Here is a 23,979-nt window from a genome sequence, read left to right on the forward strand (position 1 = left end):
CCCACAGCCTTCAGCAGAAAAGCTCTCACACAAGTCCACACAGCTATTGCCTATGGCAGGACTGAAAGACCAAACCCACCACATGTAAACTGTGTGATACTCTGATATAACATGTATTTATTACTTTGAATTATGAGAACAAACTATGATGAGGTTTCATTTCAGTTGGTTCCTAAGCCACACACTGGAATACTGACCATTTCACAGGATGTCACCAACATGTTTTATGAAAAATCCTTTCCTTAGGATTTTTTCCTCCTGAGAAGCTGAGAGGCCTCAGGAACAAACTGTAAACAATGATTATCTACTGCTGTGGAATGCAGCAGGTGGATCTGGGATTGGTCTCATCTGGTTGTTTCTCATTAATGGCCAATCCCAGCCCAGCTGTCCAGACTGTCTCAGTCAGAGACAAACCTTTGTCATTCATTCCTTTTCTATTCTTAGCCAGCCTTCTGATGAAATCCTTTCTTCTATTCTTTTAGTATAGTTTTTAACATAATATATATCATAAAATAACAAATCAAGCCTTCTGAACATGGAGTCAACTTTCTCATCTCTTCCCTCATCCTGGGACCCCTGTGAACACCATCATAACAGTCTATCTCATTAATGCACACTAACCATCAAGTGGATCATTTTAACTTTTATTTAGGAAAAACATATGAATTATAATAGATATAACAGGAAAAATTAATTCAAATATACAGATGCTGTTGTCCAATGAAACATTAAACTAATAGCTGAAAATTAATGTAGAGGATTTTTTTCCTCCAAAGTAAACAAACTGAACTCTTTGCAGGAATTTTTTCATTACAAAAGTTAGGATGCATTCAGGTACAGTGAAATTCAGCTTTATTGGAAAATGTACACAGCCTGAGCTATATCCCTGTTGATTTTAATCCCTGCCATCTCCCCAGCATTGCTGCACCAAATTTAGTCCTTAAAATATATTCCAAAGTAAACTCGTACAATCCAAATCTACAGTCATTATTGGGTCAATTCACAGAACTGCTGAAAAAGTAGACATTTCTATATAATAGTACAAAAGGGTTTGTATAGAAGATACTTCTCTTATACAATTATATTACACAGCTCCAGACAGGCCGAGCAGGCTCTTCTCAGAACAGGCAGCTTCTGACTAGGTAAGAGAAATAAAAACATTAAGTTAAGTTCTGTTAAAAGCCTTGTGCCTTTTTACAGCTATGAGCAGTTTGTATTCTATTTTCCAGTTCTTTAGGCCTAGATTTGTCACCCTGTTCTTCTAAAGTTCTCCTAAGCCTTCTGATGTTTACATTTTTGTGATGGAGTTTCTCACGCACTTTCCATGTAAATAATGATTGGTTTGCATTCCTTTCTGGAGGAGGAGAGAATTGATGGACTGTTGGTTGGCCAGTGTTGTTGGAGAGGTGGCAATTTCATCCTCCAATCCATGGTCACTTTTGGAATTCTATAAATATCCAGGCCCTGAAATAAATGTGCCTTTTTTGCCTTGGACATCTCAGTGTGTGAGTGTCGTTCACTTCGTGTCAGATTGCAACACAGATTCAGCATGCAGAAACTGAATATTGCTCTCAATAAATATGAGATTTAATGTGTGCTCTAGTGGTCTCTTGACAGAACTTAGAACAAATATTTATTTTAGTATCAATTCAGTGGATGGCCTAAAGCATCCAGAACCCTGAACTACTGCAGCATTAAATTGTGCAGCCATTGCTCAGACAACATTTTTGTGACCTTTAATTGACAGGTGAAATGGTTTTTTTATTTCTCACTGGCTGCAGTGCATCCTATGATGAATCAAAGTTTTTCCTTCAGTATATTTTATCCCGCCACATTCAGTTTTATGACAAACACAGACTTCACTGATTTAATAAGAGCCCCACTGCTGTGCCTGTGGTGCTCAGGGCACAGCTGGGATGCTGGTTTGGCAGCTCCTGCAGCTTTCCACCACATCATTTCATTGTCCTGGGCTGTGCTCATGCTGTACCCATGGAGGGCCAAGGCTGTCCCTTGGCTCCAAAAAGTCAGATGGTGCCAGGAGTGAAACCCACAGGCTCCTGGCTCCCCTAGCCAATGCTTCATTTAACTTTACACCAATTAAATCAAACTGCTGAAGCATCAAATGCTGCATAACAAGGAAGATATTTGGGGTTCAGTATTACCAAAAACACTGAAATGGGAAGAAGTAATACCATTTTCTTTGTATGAAGCACAGAGACTCCAAACCATGTGGGTCAGCAATTTGGATTTGGTGATGTGATAGCATTGCTAACACTGCTCTCCACCACCACAAAAACATAATTTTTAGGAACAAGGGATGTTAAAAATACAGTAAGAGAAAGATTTGGACATTTGGGCATTGTAAATTAAACTAGGCTTTTCATAAAAGTTAAATTTATGAAAAGAAAAGAAACAAAACTTTTAGAAGAGGTTGGTTTGTCATCACAGTTAATAGCTTTACTGAGTGTCCCAAGCTCAGACAATACTGCAATCATAATGAAGAGTTTTCCTGCTCAATTACAATTTGGAAATGTATGTGCATTACCAAGAATAATAATGCTTGTTCACACAACCATGTCAGAGCTTTACATAAACACTAATTCCCTCAGCTTTCACTTGCTCTGTTTGAGATATGTGATTACCATCACACATTTTAGGCCACATTTTTCTAGGACTTCCTCAAAATTTGAACACAGTGTGCTTCATATTGTATTTGTATAAGAAAGTGCAAAACATCTGACATCTTATATGTGAGAACTGAGACACAGAATAATTCCCAACCAAAGTACTGGCACCTTCTGACATTCAGTATTGTACTTCATCTCTCCTTTCCCCAGCCAAAAATAGAAAAATATTTTTTCTTGACAGGTGTTGACTTCAAGAAACACTAAATTCTTTTACCCAGTGTAGATGAGGTCTATGACGTCAGGTCTGGATCTCGCTTTATTTGAAAATTTTCTTCTGTTTCTGTCTTATCTGTTAAAAAGGTAGTAGTGAATTAAAAAAGTAGAACTCCCCCACCAATTTTGTTACTGTTTTACTTAAGTAAAAATTTATAAAAACACGAAAAGCATTTGTTATCTCTTTAAACTAATAATAATAAATAAAAGCATATTCACAGCAATCTGATTCTGTGAGAATTACCATTTCCACTGCAATGTAAAGCAGCTTAGGATCTTAGAGCACTCTAGTTCTTAATGAATGGAAATAAAATGGGCATTAGTAGGACTGCTTCTCTCTCAACTAGATACAGATTTCTGCATTATTCTCTTTCAGTCTCTCCAAAACAAATTTTAACCCTAGCTAATTTTCAAAGTACAGTATGACATAGGAAAGCATTATGATATGTTTTTTTAAAATATCATGTTGGCTAAAGCATTCATCACCTCTTGACATGGTTTTATTCATTGCAGGGATGCCTGGAGGTAAATCAAAGGAATCTCGTGTCTGTGTAGCACTGTCCCTATGACCCAGAGCCCGATTCTGTTCTTTTTACAGACAATATGATGGTGGAAGGAAATTGGTTTTTCCCTGAAGTTGTTTGGAAGGTTTGGGGTGACAGTAATTCATCAGTACAAAGCCAAGCTGTTTCACCACATGATCATTTTATACCTTCCAGCCTAGTTCTGAAGTGATTTTTGCCACTGTATGCCTTTTCACAAAAGCATTTCTGTAGTTACAGGGTCTGAAGCCAGTTTGGGATGACAGATTTGTAACTGCTTTTCTGTCTCTTCCAAACCATCACACTGAAGGCCCACAGCTGATTTTCTTCCATGTGACAGCATTCAGGAAGTAGTGTCTTTCTCCTGCACCATCTAGCTTCAGCAATCCCACAGAGTTTTGGCATGATAAAGATATCTGATGTTCCAGCCTTCAAAACTCTGAGCTTCAAATCTGCAGCTCAGCTCTGCTGTGACTCTAACATTTGCCTTCTTTCTGTCTTGATTGCTACAACTGGGTCAGCCCATACTCCAAGAAAGACTGACTTAAAACCCTTGGAGTGAACCTGTAACTCAGCCTGTAACACTCATTCTGGTTGAGAATCTTCTCTTGGCTTAGACTTCAATGACCTGACAGGGGGAGCGAAGCAATGGAGGCAGGAAAGGGAATTTCCATGGAAAAGGCAGGAGAAGAACAGGATCACAGAGATTTGCTGCTTTTTCTTTTGGGGCAATGTAGGCAGGATTAGGGAATGAGCCAAAGTTGAGAGTCTCAAGATGAAAATTGCTGATGCACAGCAGCCACCATCCTAGGGCTGTTGGCTGCCACAGACACATCAGCAAACCCTTCCTGGGAGCACATGACACAAAGGCAGCACCCCAGCAAACTACCAGAGCCCCCTGGATCACCTTGGAACCATGGCAGAGACATCCAGGCCCTTCTGACAGGCTGGGGTGTGGCAAAGGCAGCACTTACAGGAGCAGAGCACACAGCAGACAACAACATCCCAACTCTCGGGTCAGTCCAGTATTTCTAACTCACCAAGCCCACATGCAAAAACACCTGGGGGATACAAAACCTACAGCTCCCTTACACACATCTATAGACTAGAAAACACTTCTTCACCAAAAAGGTTGTCATGGCCTGGCAGAGGCTGCCCAGGGCAGTGGAGTCACTGAGTTGGAGGCATTAAAAGCTGTGTAGATGTGGCAATTGGATGGTTTAGTGGTGCACTTGGCAGTACTGGGGCAACATTTTGACTTGATGCTTTTAGAAGGCTTTTCCAAACTAAATGATTCTGTAATTCTATCCGAAAAGTTTGATGTTTTCTAGAGTTAAAGTGCTAGAAGAACAAGAATGCTCCCCTCCCTTGCCCCCAACACAGTGTATCCAGGCCACTATGGCAGAGTTTCTGATGATGGCAATCACTCACTTGCATCACTTGTGGAAACTACTGCACTGATCAACTAGGTTCATCATCCAGGATATGAAGTCACTCAGAGCCTATGTACAGGCAAGACTCACCAACACAAAGAATTCACAGAACTCCTTTGTAAAATTATTAGAATAGTAATTTTTGCTGCTAAGTATTTTTCACATGATGCAGCGTGGTATTACTATAAATGAAGAAATGTGCCAGTGTCGTGGTTTGAGAGGAAATGAAGTTTTTTTTGGGATGGTGTGGTCACGCCAATCGGTGTTCAGATTTTAATATTGGCACCTGGTTTGTCCACTGAGGGCATGGATACGCCTCTGAGAACACAGGGGGTTAAAAGCTGTGAACTCCCAGGGGACACCTTCTTTGAGTTCTGGCCCTGGACCAGAGCAGACCTCCCCCTGTCCAGCTCCGAGCTGGGCGGGGGAGGGGAGCCCTGTGGCCGGAGGGAGGTAGGCCAGGCCTGGGCTGAAGGGTGGGGGAGCACTGTGAGGCTTCAGGCAGCCATCTCTTATTTCCCCCCCCGGAGGGAGAGAGAGAGAGCAGACTGTGCCTGTGATAGCACGGCTGGAGTGAAGGAGAAGGGGGGGGTGCCCAGCAGGGCAGCCAGCCATGGGAGTTCATGAACCAAACCGGCAGAGCCTGGGACTTTTAACCCTTCTTGGGACGATGGAAACCTTGCAAATGCTGATTCCTCCTGGAGTTGGTGAGATTGAGAGAAGTTGAGAAGAATCCTAGGTGGGAGGAGATGATGGAGTGGCCTTTGGCTGGACTTTTCCTTGAAATAGTCATGACAGAACCTTGAAATCTGGGGGGCTCCTGTGACACAGAGACTGAATCTAGGGGGAGGCAATGGCTCAGAGCCAAGGGAGTGCAGTGATGTGAAAGTGTGTGAACAGAGATGACGGGTGAGGAGGGTGGTGGTGGTGCCCTCCATCTTCAGAGAAGAGGAAGAGGAAGATGATCTCTGTTCAAGAGACCCCTCAGCCCCATGGGGTGAAATCTGGGGGGGACAGGTGTCCCAAAAGGAGAGGGACTGTGCTCTTTTATTAGAACTGGACAAAGCATCCTCAAAGAGAAAAACCCCAGAAGCAGCTCTGGTCCATGTGCAGTGGTGAGAGCACTGGACATGGAAGGAAGATGTCACGATGGCAAAATGTTCTCCAGGCAGTGCCACACGTGACATGGAAACACGAGAAATTTCAACTGTTTCCTGGGGAAGTCTGTGGTGCAAGAGGGACTCCTCTCTTCTCAAAGAATTGAGAATTGATTATCTAAAGGGTGGTGATGGACTGAGAGCGAGTGATCTATAGGGTGGTAACAGAATTAGGAAATTTGGTGGGGGGAGGAGGAGGAAATTTGGAAGGTTTTCATCCTGTGTTCTGTGTTCCCTGTAGTTTTAGGTTAATAAAGTTTTTTTTCTTTCAATCTTAAGTTGGAGCCTGCTCTGCTCTGTCTCTGATCACATCTCACAGTAGATACCAGGAAAAGAGGTTTTCTCATGGGGGCACTGGCATTGTGCCAGGCTGAAACCATGACAGCCAGGAACCAGTAAAAGACCTTTTCTTGGTTTTGAGTGACTTGACTTAAAAAACAGATGCAGCTTTGTTCAACATTGCTTAAAAATATTTCTTGATAGTAACTGAAGACAAACACTTACCTCCTAGAGATACTTCTATTTGGCTTGGTTCAGCTGGCTCTTAAAAGAAAAAAAAATACAGTCAAATGAATATGAATATAGTTTCAACAAGATGAATCAGATTAGGGAAATCAAGTTTTCCCTCAAAAAAGCACCTCATTTTTCTTAAACAATCAGACTCATATCTCTTTGACTGAGATAAATTTGTGTAGCTTTCTATAGTCTGCAACAAAATGGAAAATATCCCCAAATATTTATTACATTCAACTATGTAACACTTTCTCTTCTAAGAATGGTTCACTGTGGCAGACGTATCACCAAGACCCAGAACAGCATAATGAGCATTTGCACAGAATACACCAAATTTGGAACAGCTTAAAGAAAGAGTCCCCACTTCTCCCAAGCATTGTATTTTGGGGCAGAGTGGGAAGGTGCATAACAGAGGACAAATATGCTTTAATTCCATGCTGAGTTTGCTACTATCTCTGCATGGATTGTAGATGAACATGTTCTGGGAAAACCATTTAACCTTTTTAACACTGAGATGTTAAGGACCAACAGACTACAGCAAGCTCACAAACCTCCAGCAGCTGATCTCTCCTCCCACACCTCCACATGGAAACAGAGGAACCAGCAGTTTCCTTTATAATAATTCTCATCAGACAAGTGTCCCTTAATCTTAAAATGTTTATCAGATATTTTCTCTTAGTTTCCCAGCTTATTTGTGTAATGATTCATTCAGCCAATTGCAGAAGTTTTCCCCACACTACACCAACTTAGCATACACATTTTTAAAAGGTATATGAACATTTAAAAGCTGTATTGGATCAAAGTGAAGTTGCCCAACCACATTTCCTTTAGTTAATTCACAGCCCAAAGCTAAGTTCTCTGTTCAGACTAGGATAGGTGATGTGTGTGCAGTCCCAGATGCAGTCTAGCAGGGGTTACAGAGCTTGGCAGCAGGCAGAAACTCCACCCAGACCCCACTGCCAGCTATGCAGGCAAACTTCACTGGGCTGTACATGCAGACATGCACACATTTGAGTTAAGCAGACATTAATAAATGGATTGCCTTTACACATTGCCCCCACTAATCCTTCTTTCCAGCTCACTCATCATCTGTAAAAATCAAATGAAGGAACACACCAATGACACAGCTTGAAGAAAGTTCCACTTTCCACTAATATTTAACAGCTATTAAAGTTATTTAAAGTTTAACAGTTATTAAAGTTAACAGCTATTCATTTCTCAAAATGAAATGGCTCATCATGAGCACCTTACACCTAGGACATGACTGTAATGGTATCTGCCAAGATGCAGAACCCCATACCCCACCCTCCTGCAAGGACACGTGTCCCACTCTGCATCACCTGGTAGCACTGCTCCAGTAGGGGCTGCTGCTGGTGCTTCTGCTTCTCCCTCTGCTTCAGCTTCTTCTAGCAGCTCTAAGATGAGACATGATCATTGTTTTACTTCACAATGAAAATGGTTCACATGCAACACAAGAAAAACCTTTGAATCTGCAAATCCTGAAACTTCTCACATGAACAGGTTACTAACACTATGACTGAGATGCAGTTCAATTCTTTCTGTTACAGGAAAAACATTCCCTGTCTTGCCTGCAAGCACCAAAACTTTCCTTTTAAGTTTCCACATGTTCTTTAGATGAAGAATAAAACATCACACTTATAAGCAGTTGGCTCAGAGCCTTTCAATCATTCACCTTGGTATCCATCAGTGTAAGATCATTTTGATCATAATTAGTGAGCCTGTCACTCATTCACCTTGGTATCCATCAGTGTAAGATCATTTTGATCATAATTAGTGGACACAGACAATGCCCAAACCTCCTGTGGTCCATGGCCAATCTGCTCCCCCAGTCCCAACACACAATGACAACTGACAGCAGCTCAATGGATCCTTTCATTTCTAACTGAATTCCCTGGAAATACTATTCCACATTTACTTGCCTGGAAGGCTCCCCCTTGCAGAGAGACCTCTCTGCCACCTCAGAAGTGCCCCTAAGTCTGTGAGCAGGTCAGTGGGAGTCACTGGCTGCAATATCCTCTTGAGGACATCTCCTACTTGCAGTGCATGGGCCTCAGCTTGTGAGCTGGAATCCACTGGTGGCTGAATGTATTTGAACAAACACTGGGTTCTAAGGCTCCAGCTGGGCAAGGCCAGTTTGTGACAGGTTATTTGGCCTCTGAATTTCTAATCTGACACTGGCTCACAAAGAACACAACACAAGGATGCTGTAGTTACAGACTTTGTGGTTTGCTTTTTCTCCTAAATGACATCTAACAACTAGGTAACAATTATTTTAGCAACCAAAATACTATACTGTCACAGACATATTTTATGAAAAATCCTTTCCTTAGGATTTTTTCCTCCTGAGAAGCTGAGAGGCCTCAGGAACAAAATGTAAAAAATTCTTATCTGCTGCTGTGGAATGCAACAGGGGGATCTGAGATTGGTCTCATGTGGTTGTTTCTAATCAATGGCCAATCCCAGTCCAGCTGTCCAGACTATCTTGGTCAGAGACAAACCTTTGTTATTCATTCTTTTTCTATTCTTAGCAAGCCTTCTGATGAAATCCTTTCTTCTAGTCTTTTAGTATAGTTTTAGTATAATATATACCATAAAATAATAAACCAAGCCTTCAGAACATGGAGTCAACTTTCTCATCTCTTCCCTCATGCTGGGACCCCTGCAATCACCACCACACTACACCTTTCCCTCCCACTAATCCAAACAATTTCATTGTGAGGGCCAAATTGGCCATGGCACTTCAGCTAACTACAGTCTGCCTCTCTAAAAAGTTATAGTTTCAGCAGAATGCAGAATTTTTCACTGGAACAAGGTTGTGCAGCTACTGGAAAACTCCTGCTTAGTAACTGCTACTGTGATGGCTTTAAACCTACAACACAGCAACTGTCATATAAGTGTGCTGCTCAATCAGGATCCTCAATTTCTTTGGGACTCTGCAGCTGAAAAATACAAAATCAGAGTCTTGCATTTCCATATCAAGTCAATGCTAATCTTATGCTGTTTAAATGTAAATTTATCCCCCTGCCCTCAAGTTAACTGTACATCCATGTTTAGTCAGGAAATTTTAATGAGAAATACACAGGCAAAATTATACAGAGACCTCAACAACTTGGGGCCTCTGCCACTAAGACACAATGTAGAAAATGAATGCTGGTAGGTTACAAAAATACATTTGTCATCTGGGTCTTATAAATACTCACGATTGTTAATCACAAGTCCTGGAAATGGCCTGGAAAAAAAAAATAAATTACTGATGCTAAAATGCTCTGCATGGTGTTTCTTCCCAATGTGACCTCCCCAAACCTTATATAACAGAGGTCATGCTAAAACATGAAAAGAAAGGCAAGTAAAACAGAAGGAATAGTAGCTCTTGGGACTTTGGTTCTTCAAAAGTAGCATTTTGAAAAGTAACATGTATGGAAGAGCTAAAGCCTTCCCTTGGTCACTGCTACTTGGCAAGGAATCACCTCTTCTTCAGGGCTCAATTCAAAGCACATCAAAGTCCTTTTGGTTACAATATGTCACAATTAAGGGTTGAGAATTCAGATTCCTTAGTAAAATCTAAGAAATTTATCTCTCTAAAGATAAACTGAAGCTTTTAAACTCCTGTGAAGTCATCTGTGATTTGAGAAGTTACAGAAACTGACCAATTTTTATTTTCAACTCCTCCTTAGAATGATTCCAAAGTTTGATCTGTTCTGCCTCAATGCATACAAATTAATATTGGATATGTGTGTGTGTCTGTCTGTGGAGATACACACATACAAATGAAATTCCCTTATACTATCATTGGACAATATTATATTTTAAAATATTGAATAGAAACCAATGAGCTCTGGACTTTATATTATGACTGGGAGAGCAAGGCCTATAAAACTATAGGACTTTTTTAGCATATTATGATTAGATTTGAACTCAAAAGACAGCTTGCTGTAATATGCAGTATTGCTAATATGCCTTTTGTCACACCAAATTGGACATGTCCTCCTACATTCAGGCTAGGAACATCTGGGCTTCATGTGACCTGATAGACTGTTATCCAAAAAGAGCCAACATCTATTTCAAGATACACTAGCACTTCAATTCCCTCACATTTATTCCAGCTCTGGGATTGTACTCACAATCTAATTAATGGCAACTACATACCTAATGACAGTGAACTTGATAAACTCTGCTGAATCCAAAATCTTCCTCATTGAGCTGAGTTCCAGATAACTGGGTGCTTTAAATGCCACACCTGGAGGCATTCCATCCACCAACACACAGCCAGGGTTGTTAGTGATTTTCCTATATGGAACTTTCACAGAACAATTCATACCAGTGGCTTCACCTAAGTGAGAGAGGTCATGTTTATTTTCAAGCCCACAGTATTTCTGATTACACTGAAGAAAAAGTCCTCAGATGATTAAAAAACAAAATTCAAACCATGCTTTCTATCAGATCTGAAACAATGAAAATTCACCTGACAATGAAACAATTACAATGTTAGAAATGAGGTTCTGGATTACTTTAATGAACATTCCTATGAGAGCATTGGTCACAGCTCCAACTCTGACAGTTCAGCATATGAAGAACACAGACTCTGCTCTTAGAGAACAGTACAGAACAGGATATTAATGAGATAGCTGCATGAAGGAAAACAAAGCATCTCCTGCAATGCTATGAAAAGCAATTCAATGCAGCACAAGTGAAGGAATTTCATAGAAGGAAACCCAGGTCATTGCTACTGTACAAAGCAAAGTATAAAAACCAAAACAAAACTATACACAGCAAAAGGGTTAAACTGCATTTTTAAAATTACTCTAATCCCAAGTATTAAGAGGTCAGGATTATGAAGCCCTGAGAAGAACCATGGACTGCCAGCAAAATGAATACTTCATCCATGCTGACACAGAAAAAAGGAAAAGGGAAGGGGAACCATGAAGCAATCCAGACTCTTAGGACTTTGTTTAAAACACCAAACTGTCCACATCACTTACAAAAGATTCTTTTTGGAGTCAAAGCACAACATTCATATACAATTCTCAAATTTTAATGACCATATATATAATTCACTGTGAGTGAATATTCATTCAGTATGAACAACATTAATTGCACTCACACCTATATAAAAATGGGGAATAAGAAGCAATTACCAAATTTCTGGCTAAAAAGATCATTTACTTGCTCTCTCAATTGTCTGGCATTTTCTGCTTTTGGCACTCGCTCATTTTCATCATCTGCAAGAAATTGTTAGAACAGCATGAGAATTAAGCACAAAATTCCCCCCCTGCTTGTTTACTCTGCCTGTTTACTCAAAGCAGGTATACCCAAGAGCTTCTAAACAGGAACTGTCTTTGTTCCTCATTTTAGTGGTAACACCAAATTGCAGAAATACACAATAGATGGTTGCTAAGAAATTACAGAATCCTAGAATGGTTTGGTTTGGAAGAGACCTTAAAGATCATCCAGTTCCAAACCCCTGCCAAGGGCAGGGACACTTTCCACTAGACAGGTTGCTCCAAGTCCCACTCAACCTGGCCCTGAACATTTCCTAAAAATGTCTAGAGATGATTTTGTAAAGTAATTTAAACCAACAAATTGTATTTTACTTTCTTATGGAACACAGAATGGTATGTAAAGGTAAAACAAAGTGATCATTCAGTAGATGGTCATGGCATGCAACAAAAGAAGAGTAATTGGTGTTAAGATAAAGCAGTTCAGCCTGCAAGGTCATTTAATTCAGTTCTAGTACTGACATCTGGAAATTACCAAGAACTGCAAGTCAATATTTAATTTATTGCATCATAAAAATATGGATACTTCTTAACAGGTGGTTGGACTAAGAATATTCTAGAGATGTCACTGATGAGATATTAATGAGTGTTAGATAATATTTAACATCTCAGCAAAACCAAAGGTAACTTATGTTCTTTCTTGACTGTACTTGTATTTCAGCAAACCAGCCTGACTGTAGGAAAACATCAAACTAAGCAGATCTCATGAAGAATATAAGCACAAGTATTATGATGTGAAACCAGCCAGTATACACACCTTTTATGGTTACTTTAACAACCTTTAGGTCTCCAGCACCTTCAGCTGTTTTCACTGTGTTTTCTGTGGTCCTTGCTGTATTGGCTTTACTGGAGGATTTTTTTTTTCCTAAGAGGATTAATTTAGAAAACATTTATAGAGAGCTCAAAATCTTCAGTCTCATCTATAAAGAAAATATTGCAAAACAACAAATATTGGCAAAGTTTTCAAAGAGGACCTAGTTTCAGTTTCAAAATGGGAGCACTTATTCCGTGACCTACTTGCCTGACACAATTTTCCACTGGCTATCTGCACTCCTGTCTCTGGTGCCTGTGTCATTTAAATGATTTACATACTAGGAGCAAATAATTTATCTCTAGACCTGAATAACTCCTGTGAATCCTACATTACTGGCTACATTTTGATGGAATGCAATAAAGAATATATCAGAGGCACAATTATTTGTGAATAACTTGGAAAAATTATAACTGCATTGTTAGAGCTATATTTAAACTGTAACTGGAAAGTGCTTTTCCCATCTTAAAAACAAATAACCAAGCAAGTGCAATGTAGAATAATATCTTTCAGGATTTTTTAACACTATTCTGCTCTGATAATTAATATTTAACCCTTGAAATAAACTGTTTTCTGGAAAGTTAAATAAGAGTTGCAAAACTTACCTTGGGCATTTCTATCTTTGATAACTGCCTCAAGCATCTCAGGCCTGCAAACAGATTGAACATTTTACATACAATAATAAAATTATACCATCAACATTAAAGAAAATCCCATTTTCTAAAAATGGTAACTAAGTGATATCCTCTCAGCCAAACAGACAGTCAAGAATGAAATGACTGAGAGGCTCCATAACTTCCCAGAATCACAGAATCTTAGACTGGTTTGGGTTGGAAGGAACCTAAAACCCATCCAGTTTCTTGCCCCTGCCATGAGCAGGGACACCTTCTACCAGACCAGGTTGCTCAAAACCCCATCCAACCTGGCCTTGAACACTTCCAGGGATGGGGCAGCCACAGCTTCTCTGGGCAACACCCTCCCAGGGAAAATTTCTTCCAAACATCTAATTTTACCCTGCTCTCTGTCAGTTTAAAGCCATTCTCCCTTATTCTATCACTATCTGTTATTGCAACTTCTCTTGCCTCTGTTTCTGCACTGGCACAGGAATATCTAAACCTGTTCTAGGAAAAAGAAAGAAAATTCTTACAGGTCTCATTAAAATAATCTCCACTCCTCAGCTCCCAATACACAACCAGCAAAGTTTATGAGTAGTCCATAAGTGCTCCTTGCAGTAGGAACTAAACCAGTGATGTGATAATTGTGATGGATTAAGAAATATGGACTTGCTCTTCCTCTCACAACAAAGTCTGAGAGTCTGTCAGAACAAAGAGATTATTGTATCTTGTTCCACTTGCACAAGAGCTTTCTGATCATTTCCTCAATAAAAATATCCCAGTGTGTATTTTATAGAGTAATTTAGCAACTTGGCAACACAATTTCTTTTTTTGGCCTACATTTCAATTCTCATAGAACAGATTATTAAAGACATATGGGAGCCTTACTTTTTAATAATAAATTTTATTTTGGATCTATTTCTCAGGATCTTCTCTAGTCTGGGAATCCCAAAGGTTGTAGGCTGGCGGAAGGGAACCCCCTCAGGCAGTCCTTCCACATAGAAATCCTCTGGGTAGGAATCAAACAGTGCATATGGCACCTTCACTGGTCCACTGCGTCCCAGAGCTTCCCCTGAAATGCAACAGAGCAAATAAGGTACAGTTAGGCAACTGATGTGGAGAGAAATAGAATATATAGAAATACCTCAGCTATAAATGGAACAGAGTACTTGGCACATCCAGACTCAATTAGGTAGCACCAGCAGGCTTTGCCTTTTTTGGTGACAGCTATGAGTATGCAGAGAGAAAATGAACAGTTTCAAACTTCACTCATTCTATTGCAGTAAATCTCACTGTAATTTGCTGAAAATTAGTAATTTGCATCCAGCTCATGTCACTGGCTTGGTCTGCACGAATGACTATCCTATCTGTAGGGCACTTTTGTGTTGGGTTGCAAATGCAAGATGTGGCTGGGGGTGTGTGTTCTGTCACCCTCTGTCAGAGCTGGGGCAGTTCTCTGCTGTTGATGGGGCAGGTTTCTTTATCTCTCCCACAGCCAATCCTCCCTCCAGGAGATCTCTGCTGTCCATGGCCACTGAGTGTCCCTGCAGGGCTGATCAAATTCCATCATCCCATGGGGAGATGCTCCACCCAGGGGAGGAGCCAAGCATTCCTACCTGGATCCAATCTGACCTAGTGATAGCGGGGCCCTGGGAAAATGTTAAGATAGACTCTAAAAGGTTAAGCTTTGCATTGTACCTATGTAAGTGGTATGATAAATGGTATAATTGTTAGATGTGATGATTGTTTAGTAATTAAAAATAATTATTGTATAATCATAAGAAGGATCATGAGAAACTGTATGCTCCTAATCTAAGAAGGCAATGCTTGGCTGAAATCTGTGTATACAACTGAACAATACAAGTTTAATAATTAACATGAAAGTTATATAACGGTAGAATATAAAAACATGTTCATCCTGAACTTATGTCAGAGTCAGATTTGGGTTTGTACCCCTGACACCCAAAGCTCTTCAATAAAAGCACCTGCATATAATAATTTCTCGTGATTATGTGTTCCTGAATGCTAACACTGGGAACAGCACAGCAGCCTTTGGCCACTGCATTCCCAGAGGAGCAGCTTTCTCCTGCCCTGCATTCCCAGAGGGAGAGCAGGCCCATCTCCAGCAGCCCTGGAGCTGCAGAGGAAAACTCCCCCCTTGTGCAGGATCCCTGCTCCAGCAGAGCCACAGCTGGCACTGCAGGAGGGCTGAGCCCCCCTGGGATGGGACTGTGCCACCACCCTGAGCCCCCCTGGGATGGGACTGTGCCACCACCCTGAGCCCCCCTGGGATGGGACTGTGCCACCACCCTGAGCCCCCCTGGGATGGGACTGTGCCACCACCCTGAGCCCCCCTGGGATGGGACTGTGCCACCACCCTGACACACAGGGGGGCAGGGCATGGTCTAACTCTGGCAGAGTTGTTTTGTATTACTGCATTTTTATTTTAATTTTCCCAGTAAAGAACTGTTATTCCTATTCCCATATCTTTGCCTGAGAGCTCCATAATTCAAAATCATAATAATTCAGAGGGAGGAGTTTTACATTTTCCATTTCAAGAGAGGCTGCTGCCTTCCTTAGCACACACCTGGCTTTTCAAATCAAGACACACTTTGTTGAAGGCAATGCATTCTGCCTCTTTCTCTTCTAGAGAACAGCACCAAGGACAGGTAAGATTCATGCTCTTGTTCTAAAATCCACACTCAGGCAAGTAAGGAGAAGCCATTACTTCCAAAAGTCACTAGTTTCCAAACAGCCTGCACTAGAAGAAGTGCTGGAATATAATGGAGCACATTTCTCCAGATACCACCCATAGCCTGTTTTGAATCATGCAGAGTCATACAAAGTCTAATTTATAAGCAGAGTGATGAAAGCTCAAAATGATGTGCCAGTATGTGAAATCACTCATTTTAAAAATTGTAATCCAATACAACTTCTCCATTTTCAAACCCAGGTAAAATAACAAGTGGAAATGGGACACTGGATTGCAAGCACATGAGAATGAACTCAGGTGGGAAACTCTAAGGTACACGAGGATTGCAGGACCTCTGGAATAAACATCTGAACACCTCTCATACATTTATCTAACTGCATGTTCGTAAGAAAGGCATCTCAGTAATAAAGAATCAATAAACATACCACATTTTTCATTAAAAAGATTTTCAACTTTATCCTTTAAGGCAGTGATTTTGGCATTCCACAGCTCTGCCAGGAAGAAATTGGAAGAATTAGAACACTCACACAATGAAACAGTCTTTGAATAACATTTTAACAAATATTTAATAAATTATTATGCTTGATAATTTACTATGTAAAAATGTGCAAAATGGCTTTCATTCTGCAAAACTATGTCCACATCAATCCTTATTTTCCTGAAGCTTTGGAAGATAATGTAACTAAATAAAGCAAAGGTGATTAAAAGTTAAATTAATCCAAGAGTGATCCAAATTTACTATCAGATAGCAGAAAATTTACCATCAGATAGCAGAAAATTTACTCATCTGAACCAGCACCCAAAATAGTGGCAGAAAGTTCCTCATGTGTTCAATGAAACACATGCCTCTCTCCTGAGAACCTTAATCTCTAGCAAAGTTTCTACTTTAGTGGTGAGATTAAATGTCCATTTAATTTAAGCATTTTGTTTCTAACAGGCATCAGAGCAATTTCTAAACCAGTTTACTTGTGGCTGAACTAAGTGGGCCATGGCTGATCCACAAAACTAAAACCTCAGTCTAAAGTTTAAAAAAGTTGCAGATAAAAAAAACAACAACCAGGTCTAACAAGCAACAGGACAGTCCAAGAAAACTGTACACAGCTCTGACTATGAATACCACCCGTGCCCAATCAGTATCTCATTCATTCTCAACTGGCTTGGAAGGAGTAAATAATTCCTTCCTTATAGGTTTTTTGACCATACAGCTAAAAACAAAGCACAGGGGACAAAAAAGATAAAGCAAATAACAGCAAATTCCTACACAAATATCAGCAAATAAACTCAGACTGTAAGTATGCTGAAAAAAAGGTTTACTGAGACACAGAACTCCTTACAGTTACTTTGAATGCACTCATCTCACTAGACAATGAAGAATTGCTCTGGATTGCAAACTGACCCTGCTTTCAACACTGATATTTCTGTTCCAGAGCACTGCACTATCAGCCCTGGGCCTCCATGGCCAAAAAGCTCTGGCCTACATTCATGAACAACTGCCTGGCTTCAGTCCTGCCCAGCTTTACTGATCTTCCAGAGCTGGAGAGGTCAGTCATGGCAATCATGCACAATCAGCTCTGACAAGTCATGGCTTGCTAATGTTAGTTCAAATCCTTCCTGGTCCCTACATCCCACCTAGTACCTCTGCACAGGGATGTCAATATTTCACATTTCTGCAGGGCTTATGAAATTTATAGGCATTACAGCTGGGTTTAAGCACTTGGTGGTACTTTGCACCAGAAAAGTCCTTCAAGGGTCTGCAGCATTGCACAGTAACAGAGCAGCAAAAATATAAAATTGACTCTGCCCCTGAATCAATAATATCTAATGGATCTGGGCTGCATTTGAGCAGCATACTCCACATATCATGCAGGATTTCTCTACTGAAGATTACTACACATAATGAAGAACTGAATGTACACAAAAGGGAGGACTTCAGTCATTCACTAAAGAACATTAACTCAAAATATCTGATAAGTAATCCAGGTGTTCCACACCAACATTAAAGGAATGCAGGTGTGCTGATTCCCCCAACACTTACCAAAAGAAAACTCTCTTCCTTGTTGCTTCAAATTTGTATTGGGGTCATTGGTAGGAGAATTAGTTTTTGCATTTGTGGTTTGGTCTTTTTTAGGACCTATGAAGAGACAGTACATATATAAGGTAGAGAGCAGAAACAAGACCTCATACAAAAACAACAATGTATCAAACTTGATTACTAGAGAAATCTTCAAATCTGAATCAAGAGTAGAATAAATTTAAAAAACCCTTTAGGAAGTTCTAGAGATATATTTAAGCATTTAATGCTACTGACCACATCTGTGATCTCTCTGCTCAGGACTACATCAGTTCCCACATCTCTGCTTGGAATAATGGGCCAAGCAAGCTGTCAAAGTGCAACATTTTACCTAAGCATCATCTACACAGTATCCAGCTTGTTCCAGAAATGAAAAATAAAGTTATTTTATACTGAAGTGTATCTGGAGCCCTCAAGAGTTTGCTACATGAGGTGTATGTTACTTATGGGCTATGAAAGCTTAGAAGAACAGAAAATATAGAAGAAAATAAGAAAAGGACATCAGAAGAATATTTATTTCCATACTGTCTTCAATAGTAACTTCAATCTCCGGGACAGTTGAATTTTCTGAAGAACTTTGTGACCTTTTGGAAGTCCTTGGACTAATTCCTGGAAGCCAAAAGAGCACAAGGTGTAAAGCACAAATTTTGCACACCTGACAAAGGAACAGCTCTATTCTAGGAATTCTAACAGACTGAACTAAGTAGAGTCTGCACAGTAAAACCTGAACAATCCAGCGATGCTCACAATCTCAAGAAGCAAGTTTAGTGCTCTTGAAAAAGACACATCTAGATTTTCAACTAATTCAGAACAAAAGACTTTGTTTCTTCTAAGTGTGAAGGAGAGTTTTGGTACTTTTTATTATCTAAAACCCCCCAAAATTACTAACATCTGAGGTTTCTACAGACAAAAGATTCTTTTATTCTTTTCTTATAAAACACCATTATTATTTACAGCAGTTCACACTTCTTAGTTTAAATGGTTGAAGCCATTAAAAGTGAAATAAAAGTTGTCAAAACTGAGTAAATTCCATTTTCTGTACTAGAACAGTCAAGTAGAAAAGCAGATACATTTATGGTTTGAGTGTCTTTCTCAAACAGTAGCAGATTTAGAGGCTGCTATGCTAGATCATCTAAATAATGCCTTTTATTTACAACATCTGTATTTTCAACCACAAAGATCTCTCAGTCTGCTAGGGAAGCAGAAAGGAAGTATTTCCAAATGGATGGCAGCAAATAATATTTAATTGTTTACCTTTTTTCCTTAGTTTACTAGCCAGTCTTAGAGGCAAATGGGAAATGATAAGATCAGGCCTAGAAGTTGAACAGAAGAAATCCAATCAATTGCAAGTCAAATCATACAGCAAAAAGTTAACAATTTCTTAGAATTCAGTTGATTTCCAATTCACATAACATCATTTTTCTACAAGGAAATTCTGTTAGAAGCACGGATGACTCTCCATCAACTATAACCACAAAAAAAAAATAGAAAACATAAAGCTGTGTTTTCTCTACTGCAATTTTCTTCTGGGTTTACTTCAAGCAATGAAAAATACAGAAAAAGAAAAAAAAAAAAAAAGAAGGAACAAAGCTTCCACGTACAAGACCATTTTCCCCCTCAATTCTTGATGCATAAAACACACAATTTATACATCTACAGAAATTGATTAAGGAATTCTTGATGCATGAAACACACAATTTACACATCTACAGAAATTTAATAAGGAATGTATGTCCTTGTATTAGATAAAACATATGTGCAAAATATTCTTTGTGCTTCAGGGAAGCAGAGTTTAGGTAGCACTTAAAGCCTAGAGTTGCTGGGAATGAAGTCAAGTAACTTCAAAATCAGAGCATATAATATAAAAATAACTGGATCACAGACTTACTTCTTAATAGTAAATTTGATTTTGCTACTGCCACGGATGATTCTTTCGAGGCGAGGAATTCCAAACCACGTGGGGCTCCGGAAGGGAACTCCTTCTGGCAAGCCTTCCACCACCAAGGAGTCAGGGTTGGACTCAAACACAGAATAGGGAACTTTCACTGAGTCTGAAACCCCCAGAGCTTCAGCTGAAAATAAAGATTAAATCATATATTACAAACTTAAATGGGTGGAATTTTATCTCAAGTGATTTTAAGAATCTTAAAGATGCTCTGTTACTCAAAGCTTACAAGCCTCCTGAAAATAAAAAATTGAAATATTTAAATACATTTGAACAGATTCCCTAGTATTTTCTGTGGAGTAACTGCAAATGGGGACTTGGCCCACCCTGTTACAGATAATATCTAATATAGGCCTATAGTGCCTAATGTTTTGAGAACCTATTTTCATCCAAAAGCTTTTGTGCAATCATCTAGTCACACAACTGGAAAAATAATGGCCTAGGATGCTTTCATAAAAACATTTATGTCAGTTACAGGAAAGTGTAAGTAAAACATAGGTAAGAGGAGTCAAGATTTCCATATCTGTCCTAGAATACCTATGATGATTAAGCAAATACTGTAACATTTAAACAGAGGAGTTTTAAAATGCAGCAGCAATGCAGAACAGTTAATTTAGCATTTAACTTACCAAACTTCACACTAAATATATCTTCTACTTGCTTTCTTAGCTTTGTGATCTTGGAATTCCAATCTTCTCTTCCTGAAAACCAGAAAGAGGTGTCAGAGAATCACCCAGCTCTGGATACAGAGGTACATTTGAACATACTTCTTTCCACATAAGAACATGAAAACTAACACCACAATTACATCTGATTAGGCAGGGACACACAATGAGTAATGATTATTAATAGCAGCTTAAATGATACAGGTAATTTCCTCTACATAATGAAAAATCTATTTAAATGTAGTTATGAATTTCAAACTGACCCTAGTTGAACAACTTGTTCTTCAGATGCAGGAAGAAATTATTTTAGTGGTTCTCCCTGTTAAAGGCACATCATGCTGTCAAGAAGACCCTACAATTCCTTACCAACAGAGACCTGAAAGAGCTCAGGCTCACCTGTGAAATCCCAAAGGACTCCAGACCTTTGATTCAGGCCAGGACAGTAACTCCAGCTCTCTGGGGCTCTGAGGTGACCCAGGCTAGCTATTCCAAGGCAGCTAGGACTGCATCAGGATTTCACAATTCAGGAAGCCATCCACATTTACAGTGATTGCTTCCAACCCTCATGAAGAATATGCCAGCACACCCATTACACATGGGCTCCTTCTGGAAAAATGCTGCATTGATCCAGATGTGTTTCCCCATCAAACCCTTCTACTCCCACTTGGAGACAGCACCTGTCTTACCTTGAGGGTTTGACCTGTGCTGAGTACCTTCGTTTGAAGCCTGAGTTAGCAGCTCTGGCCTGCAACCAGGACACAAAAAATCTGCTTATTCTTGCCATAAAAATTAAATACCACTAGCTATTATGATGTGAATTGAAGAATTTGAATTTTTCCATTATGTTTTTCACACTTGTCAACATATTAACAGATATGCAAAACATATTCTGAAGTATTTGTCTGGATTGCAAATGCCCACTTTAGGATGCAGAATATTCAATTTGTCTATTTGGTAACTAGAGACCAAATGCTTCATAACTTAATGAAACCAAGTGCTTGATTTTGATTACACACAGGGTGTTTGTTTGGACTCTTTCTTAAAAAACCCTCCATGTTTAGACTTACCTTTTGATCACAAATTTTATTTTGTGGCCCACTTGAATTATTTGTTCCAGGCAAGGGATTCCATACCAGGAGGGACTCCTAAAGGGGACGTTCTCTGGCAGCCCTTCAACATAGAGGTCATCTGGATGAGCTTCAAATTTCTTGTATGGAACAGCTCTGGGGTCATTGCTCCCCAAAGCCTTGGCTGTTGGAAAAAAATACATCCAGTAACTGGACAGATTGGCCAATCAACCTTTATTAAAAGCTAGCTGATACCAATTCCTCAGGCTGCTGCAACTGTGCTCTTAAAATGCCCTTACTATTTACAGGACATCTAAATCCAACAAAATCAGAGTCTCTGCATGTAAAAAATGTAAAAAATTTGCTATATTGTATGATGTTGCTGTTGGGCAGCCACAATACCAGACTGGACTGCTTACTGGGGCATAATACATTTGTTTTTTCCAAAGTTGTTATCTGTTATAGAGTATCATGAAAAAATTTATTCTAGGTCTTGCAAAGTTGACTTTTTTTACACATTGGACAGAACATAAAAATTCACCCAAAAATGTTTTAATACTAATTATGATGATATTACAGTGGATATAAGTAAACAGCTGTTTCACCACCAAAGGAAAAAAATCCAAACAGGAAGGAATCAAGAGCACTCAGAAGAGCTGTATATGTAAGACTTAAAATTCTTTTTAAACTATGAATTTACCTTGTATAAGCAGTAAACTAAAACATCTTTTTCACTGAACTTCCAGAATCTAAAATACTTGGGAAAAAAAAAATCTGAACAAAGGTCTCATTCACACAGACATTCAAAGGAAGGAATGAAACTATCCTTCAAGAAATACAAAGCCATTCAGAAAAGAAGATAATAATACTGCACTTACCATACATTTTACAGAAAAGTTGATCTACCATCTTTCTCAGTCTGGTGACTCTGGAATGCCAGCCCTCTACCCCTGTATTTGAGACTGACACAGAACAAAACCAACATTCCTTAATTGTACTGGTTATATTTTCAGTTGTTCAGTTTATACAATGCATAATCATCCTGCATTTTCAGGTAACACATAAGTGCTGTATGCAAGAAGTATGGATTCAATGAGGAACTAGAAAAAATGACCATAAAATAATGACAGAATATTAAAACTGACAAAACTCCACTGAACCAGTGACATCACTCTTGCTACAAAATACACACAATGTTTTGGCTTGAAGAACTGCAATACTTTTTCATCATCCACCTCCAAACTGCAGATTCCACTTGGAGATGGAAATAGTTTTTCAATGGTTTCATTTCCTGAAGAATTTATTGACATTCAGTGCAGAACTAGGCACATGGGATGAAAGCTTGCTTTTAAGGGATCAAAGCACATTAATACAAATCACTTTTTGCTCCTGAATATGTCTTTGTGACCAACAAGTGAATCTTCCCAGTTTCAAAGAAGACACTGGCCTGCTTACACACCATGGGTTCAGTCAGAATGCAAAAGCAATGGCTTGTGTTCCATACTTGCACCAGACTGGGCCATCAGCATAAGCAGCAGCTGACACATCCTGAGATCCACCTGCTCTGTCCTGCAGCCACTCTCAGTCTTCTCAGAGTCTCAGGACTGAGGCCATTCCACAAAAGCTTCCTGACCAGACTGCTTCCCACAGGAATGCAAATGAAAATCATCTTTTCCTCTGCCAGTCAAAATACAGGTTTCATACTCATCCCATCCCACCCCTGCTGGGGACACAGCTACCAGGGCCTATGGACAGAGCAGGAATTGGACATGGAGCCACAAGGAGCTGAGAGAGCAGGGGCTGGTGCTCCACAGCTCTGTCTCCTCAGATGGCAGTGGACACAGGGAGCAGCAGAGGAGATAACAAATAGGGAACACAGAATAGGGAACTTCCACTGAGTCTGAAACCCCCAGAGCTTCGGCTGAAAATAAAGATTAAATCTTATTATTGGGAAAGAGGGAATCCAAACAAGAAGAAAACTGCAGGAAAGGAGGCTCAGACAGCTTTGTCTCCTGTGTTCTCTGAGATGTTATTGACAGCTCCCAGGGATGCTCTCTTCTCTTATTAGAGAGGATGCAGAGGCCACACGTGTCTCTGTCAAGTGATAACTGGTGATGACAAGCCATATAAGAGCTGTTCAGAACCCTCTGCCATAGAAGTTGGTTACCACCAGATTTCTTAACTCATGGGGTTTATGAGTTGAGCAATGTACTTGCTTTGCCTCCATAATCAGTATGATTGTACTAAAAAT

General features: G+C 39.8%; 1 protein-coding gene across 10 annotated transcripts in view; it reads right to left on the reverse strand.

Moving 5' to 3' along the window:
• Window positions 1-628: 628 nt before the first annotated feature.
• GTF2I (general transcription factor IIi) overlaps window positions 629-23,979 on the reverse strand; it is an 80,459-nt gene continuing 57,108 nt past the window's right edge. For 6 of the 10 annotated variants that reach the window (XM_059866328.1, XM_059866326.1, XM_059866325.1 and 3 more), the window contains 19 exons: window positions 22,607-22,690; window positions 21,729-21,912; window positions 21,348-21,406; window positions 20,626-20,697; window positions 19,940-20,123; window positions 19,306-19,364; window positions 18,577-18,660; window positions 18,016-18,111; window positions 16,406-16,471; window positions 14,156-14,339; window positions 13,259-13,302; window positions 12,600-12,707; window positions 11,702-11,785; window positions 10,713-10,896; window positions 9,767-9,795; window positions 7,886-7,960; window positions 6,537-6,575; window positions 2,902-2,976; window positions 629-1,138 (listed from right to left, as the gene is read on the reverse strand). In XM_059866328.1, the coding sequence (XP_059722311.1) occupies window positions 2,918-2,976; window positions 6,537-6,575; window positions 7,886-7,960; window positions 9,767-9,795; window positions 10,713-10,896; window positions 11,702-11,785; window positions 12,600-12,707; window positions 13,259-13,302; window positions 14,156-14,339; window positions 16,406-16,471; window positions 18,016-18,111; window positions 18,577-18,660; window positions 19,306-19,364; window positions 19,940-20,123; window positions 20,626-20,697; window positions 21,348-21,406; window positions 21,729-21,912; window positions 22,607-22,690 (1,694 nt within the window). In that variant the 3' untranslated portion in view covers window positions 629-1,138; window positions 2,902-2,917. Of the gene's footprint in view, window positions 1,139-2,901; window positions 2,977-6,536; window positions 6,576-7,885; window positions 7,961-9,766; window positions 9,796-10,712; window positions 10,897-11,701; window positions 11,786-12,596; window positions 12,763-13,258; window positions 13,303-14,151; window positions 14,340-16,405; window positions 16,472-18,015; window positions 18,112-18,576; window positions 18,661-19,305; window positions 19,365-19,939; window positions 20,124-20,625; window positions 20,698-21,347; window positions 21,407-21,728; window positions 21,913-22,606; window positions 22,691-23,979 lie in introns of those variants that run through there. The other 4 variants (XM_059866323.1, XM_059866329.1, XM_059866332.1 and 1 more) reach the window with 4 other exon arrangements.

This window comes from Haemorhous mexicanus, chromosome 22, assembly GCF_027477595.1.
Source record: "Haemorhous mexicanus isolate bHaeMex1 chromosome 22, bHaeMex1.pri, whole genome shotgun sequence".
In the NCBI taxonomy this organism is placed as follows: Eukaryota; Metazoa; Chordata; class Aves; order Passeriformes; family Fringillidae; genus Haemorhous; species Haemorhous mexicanus.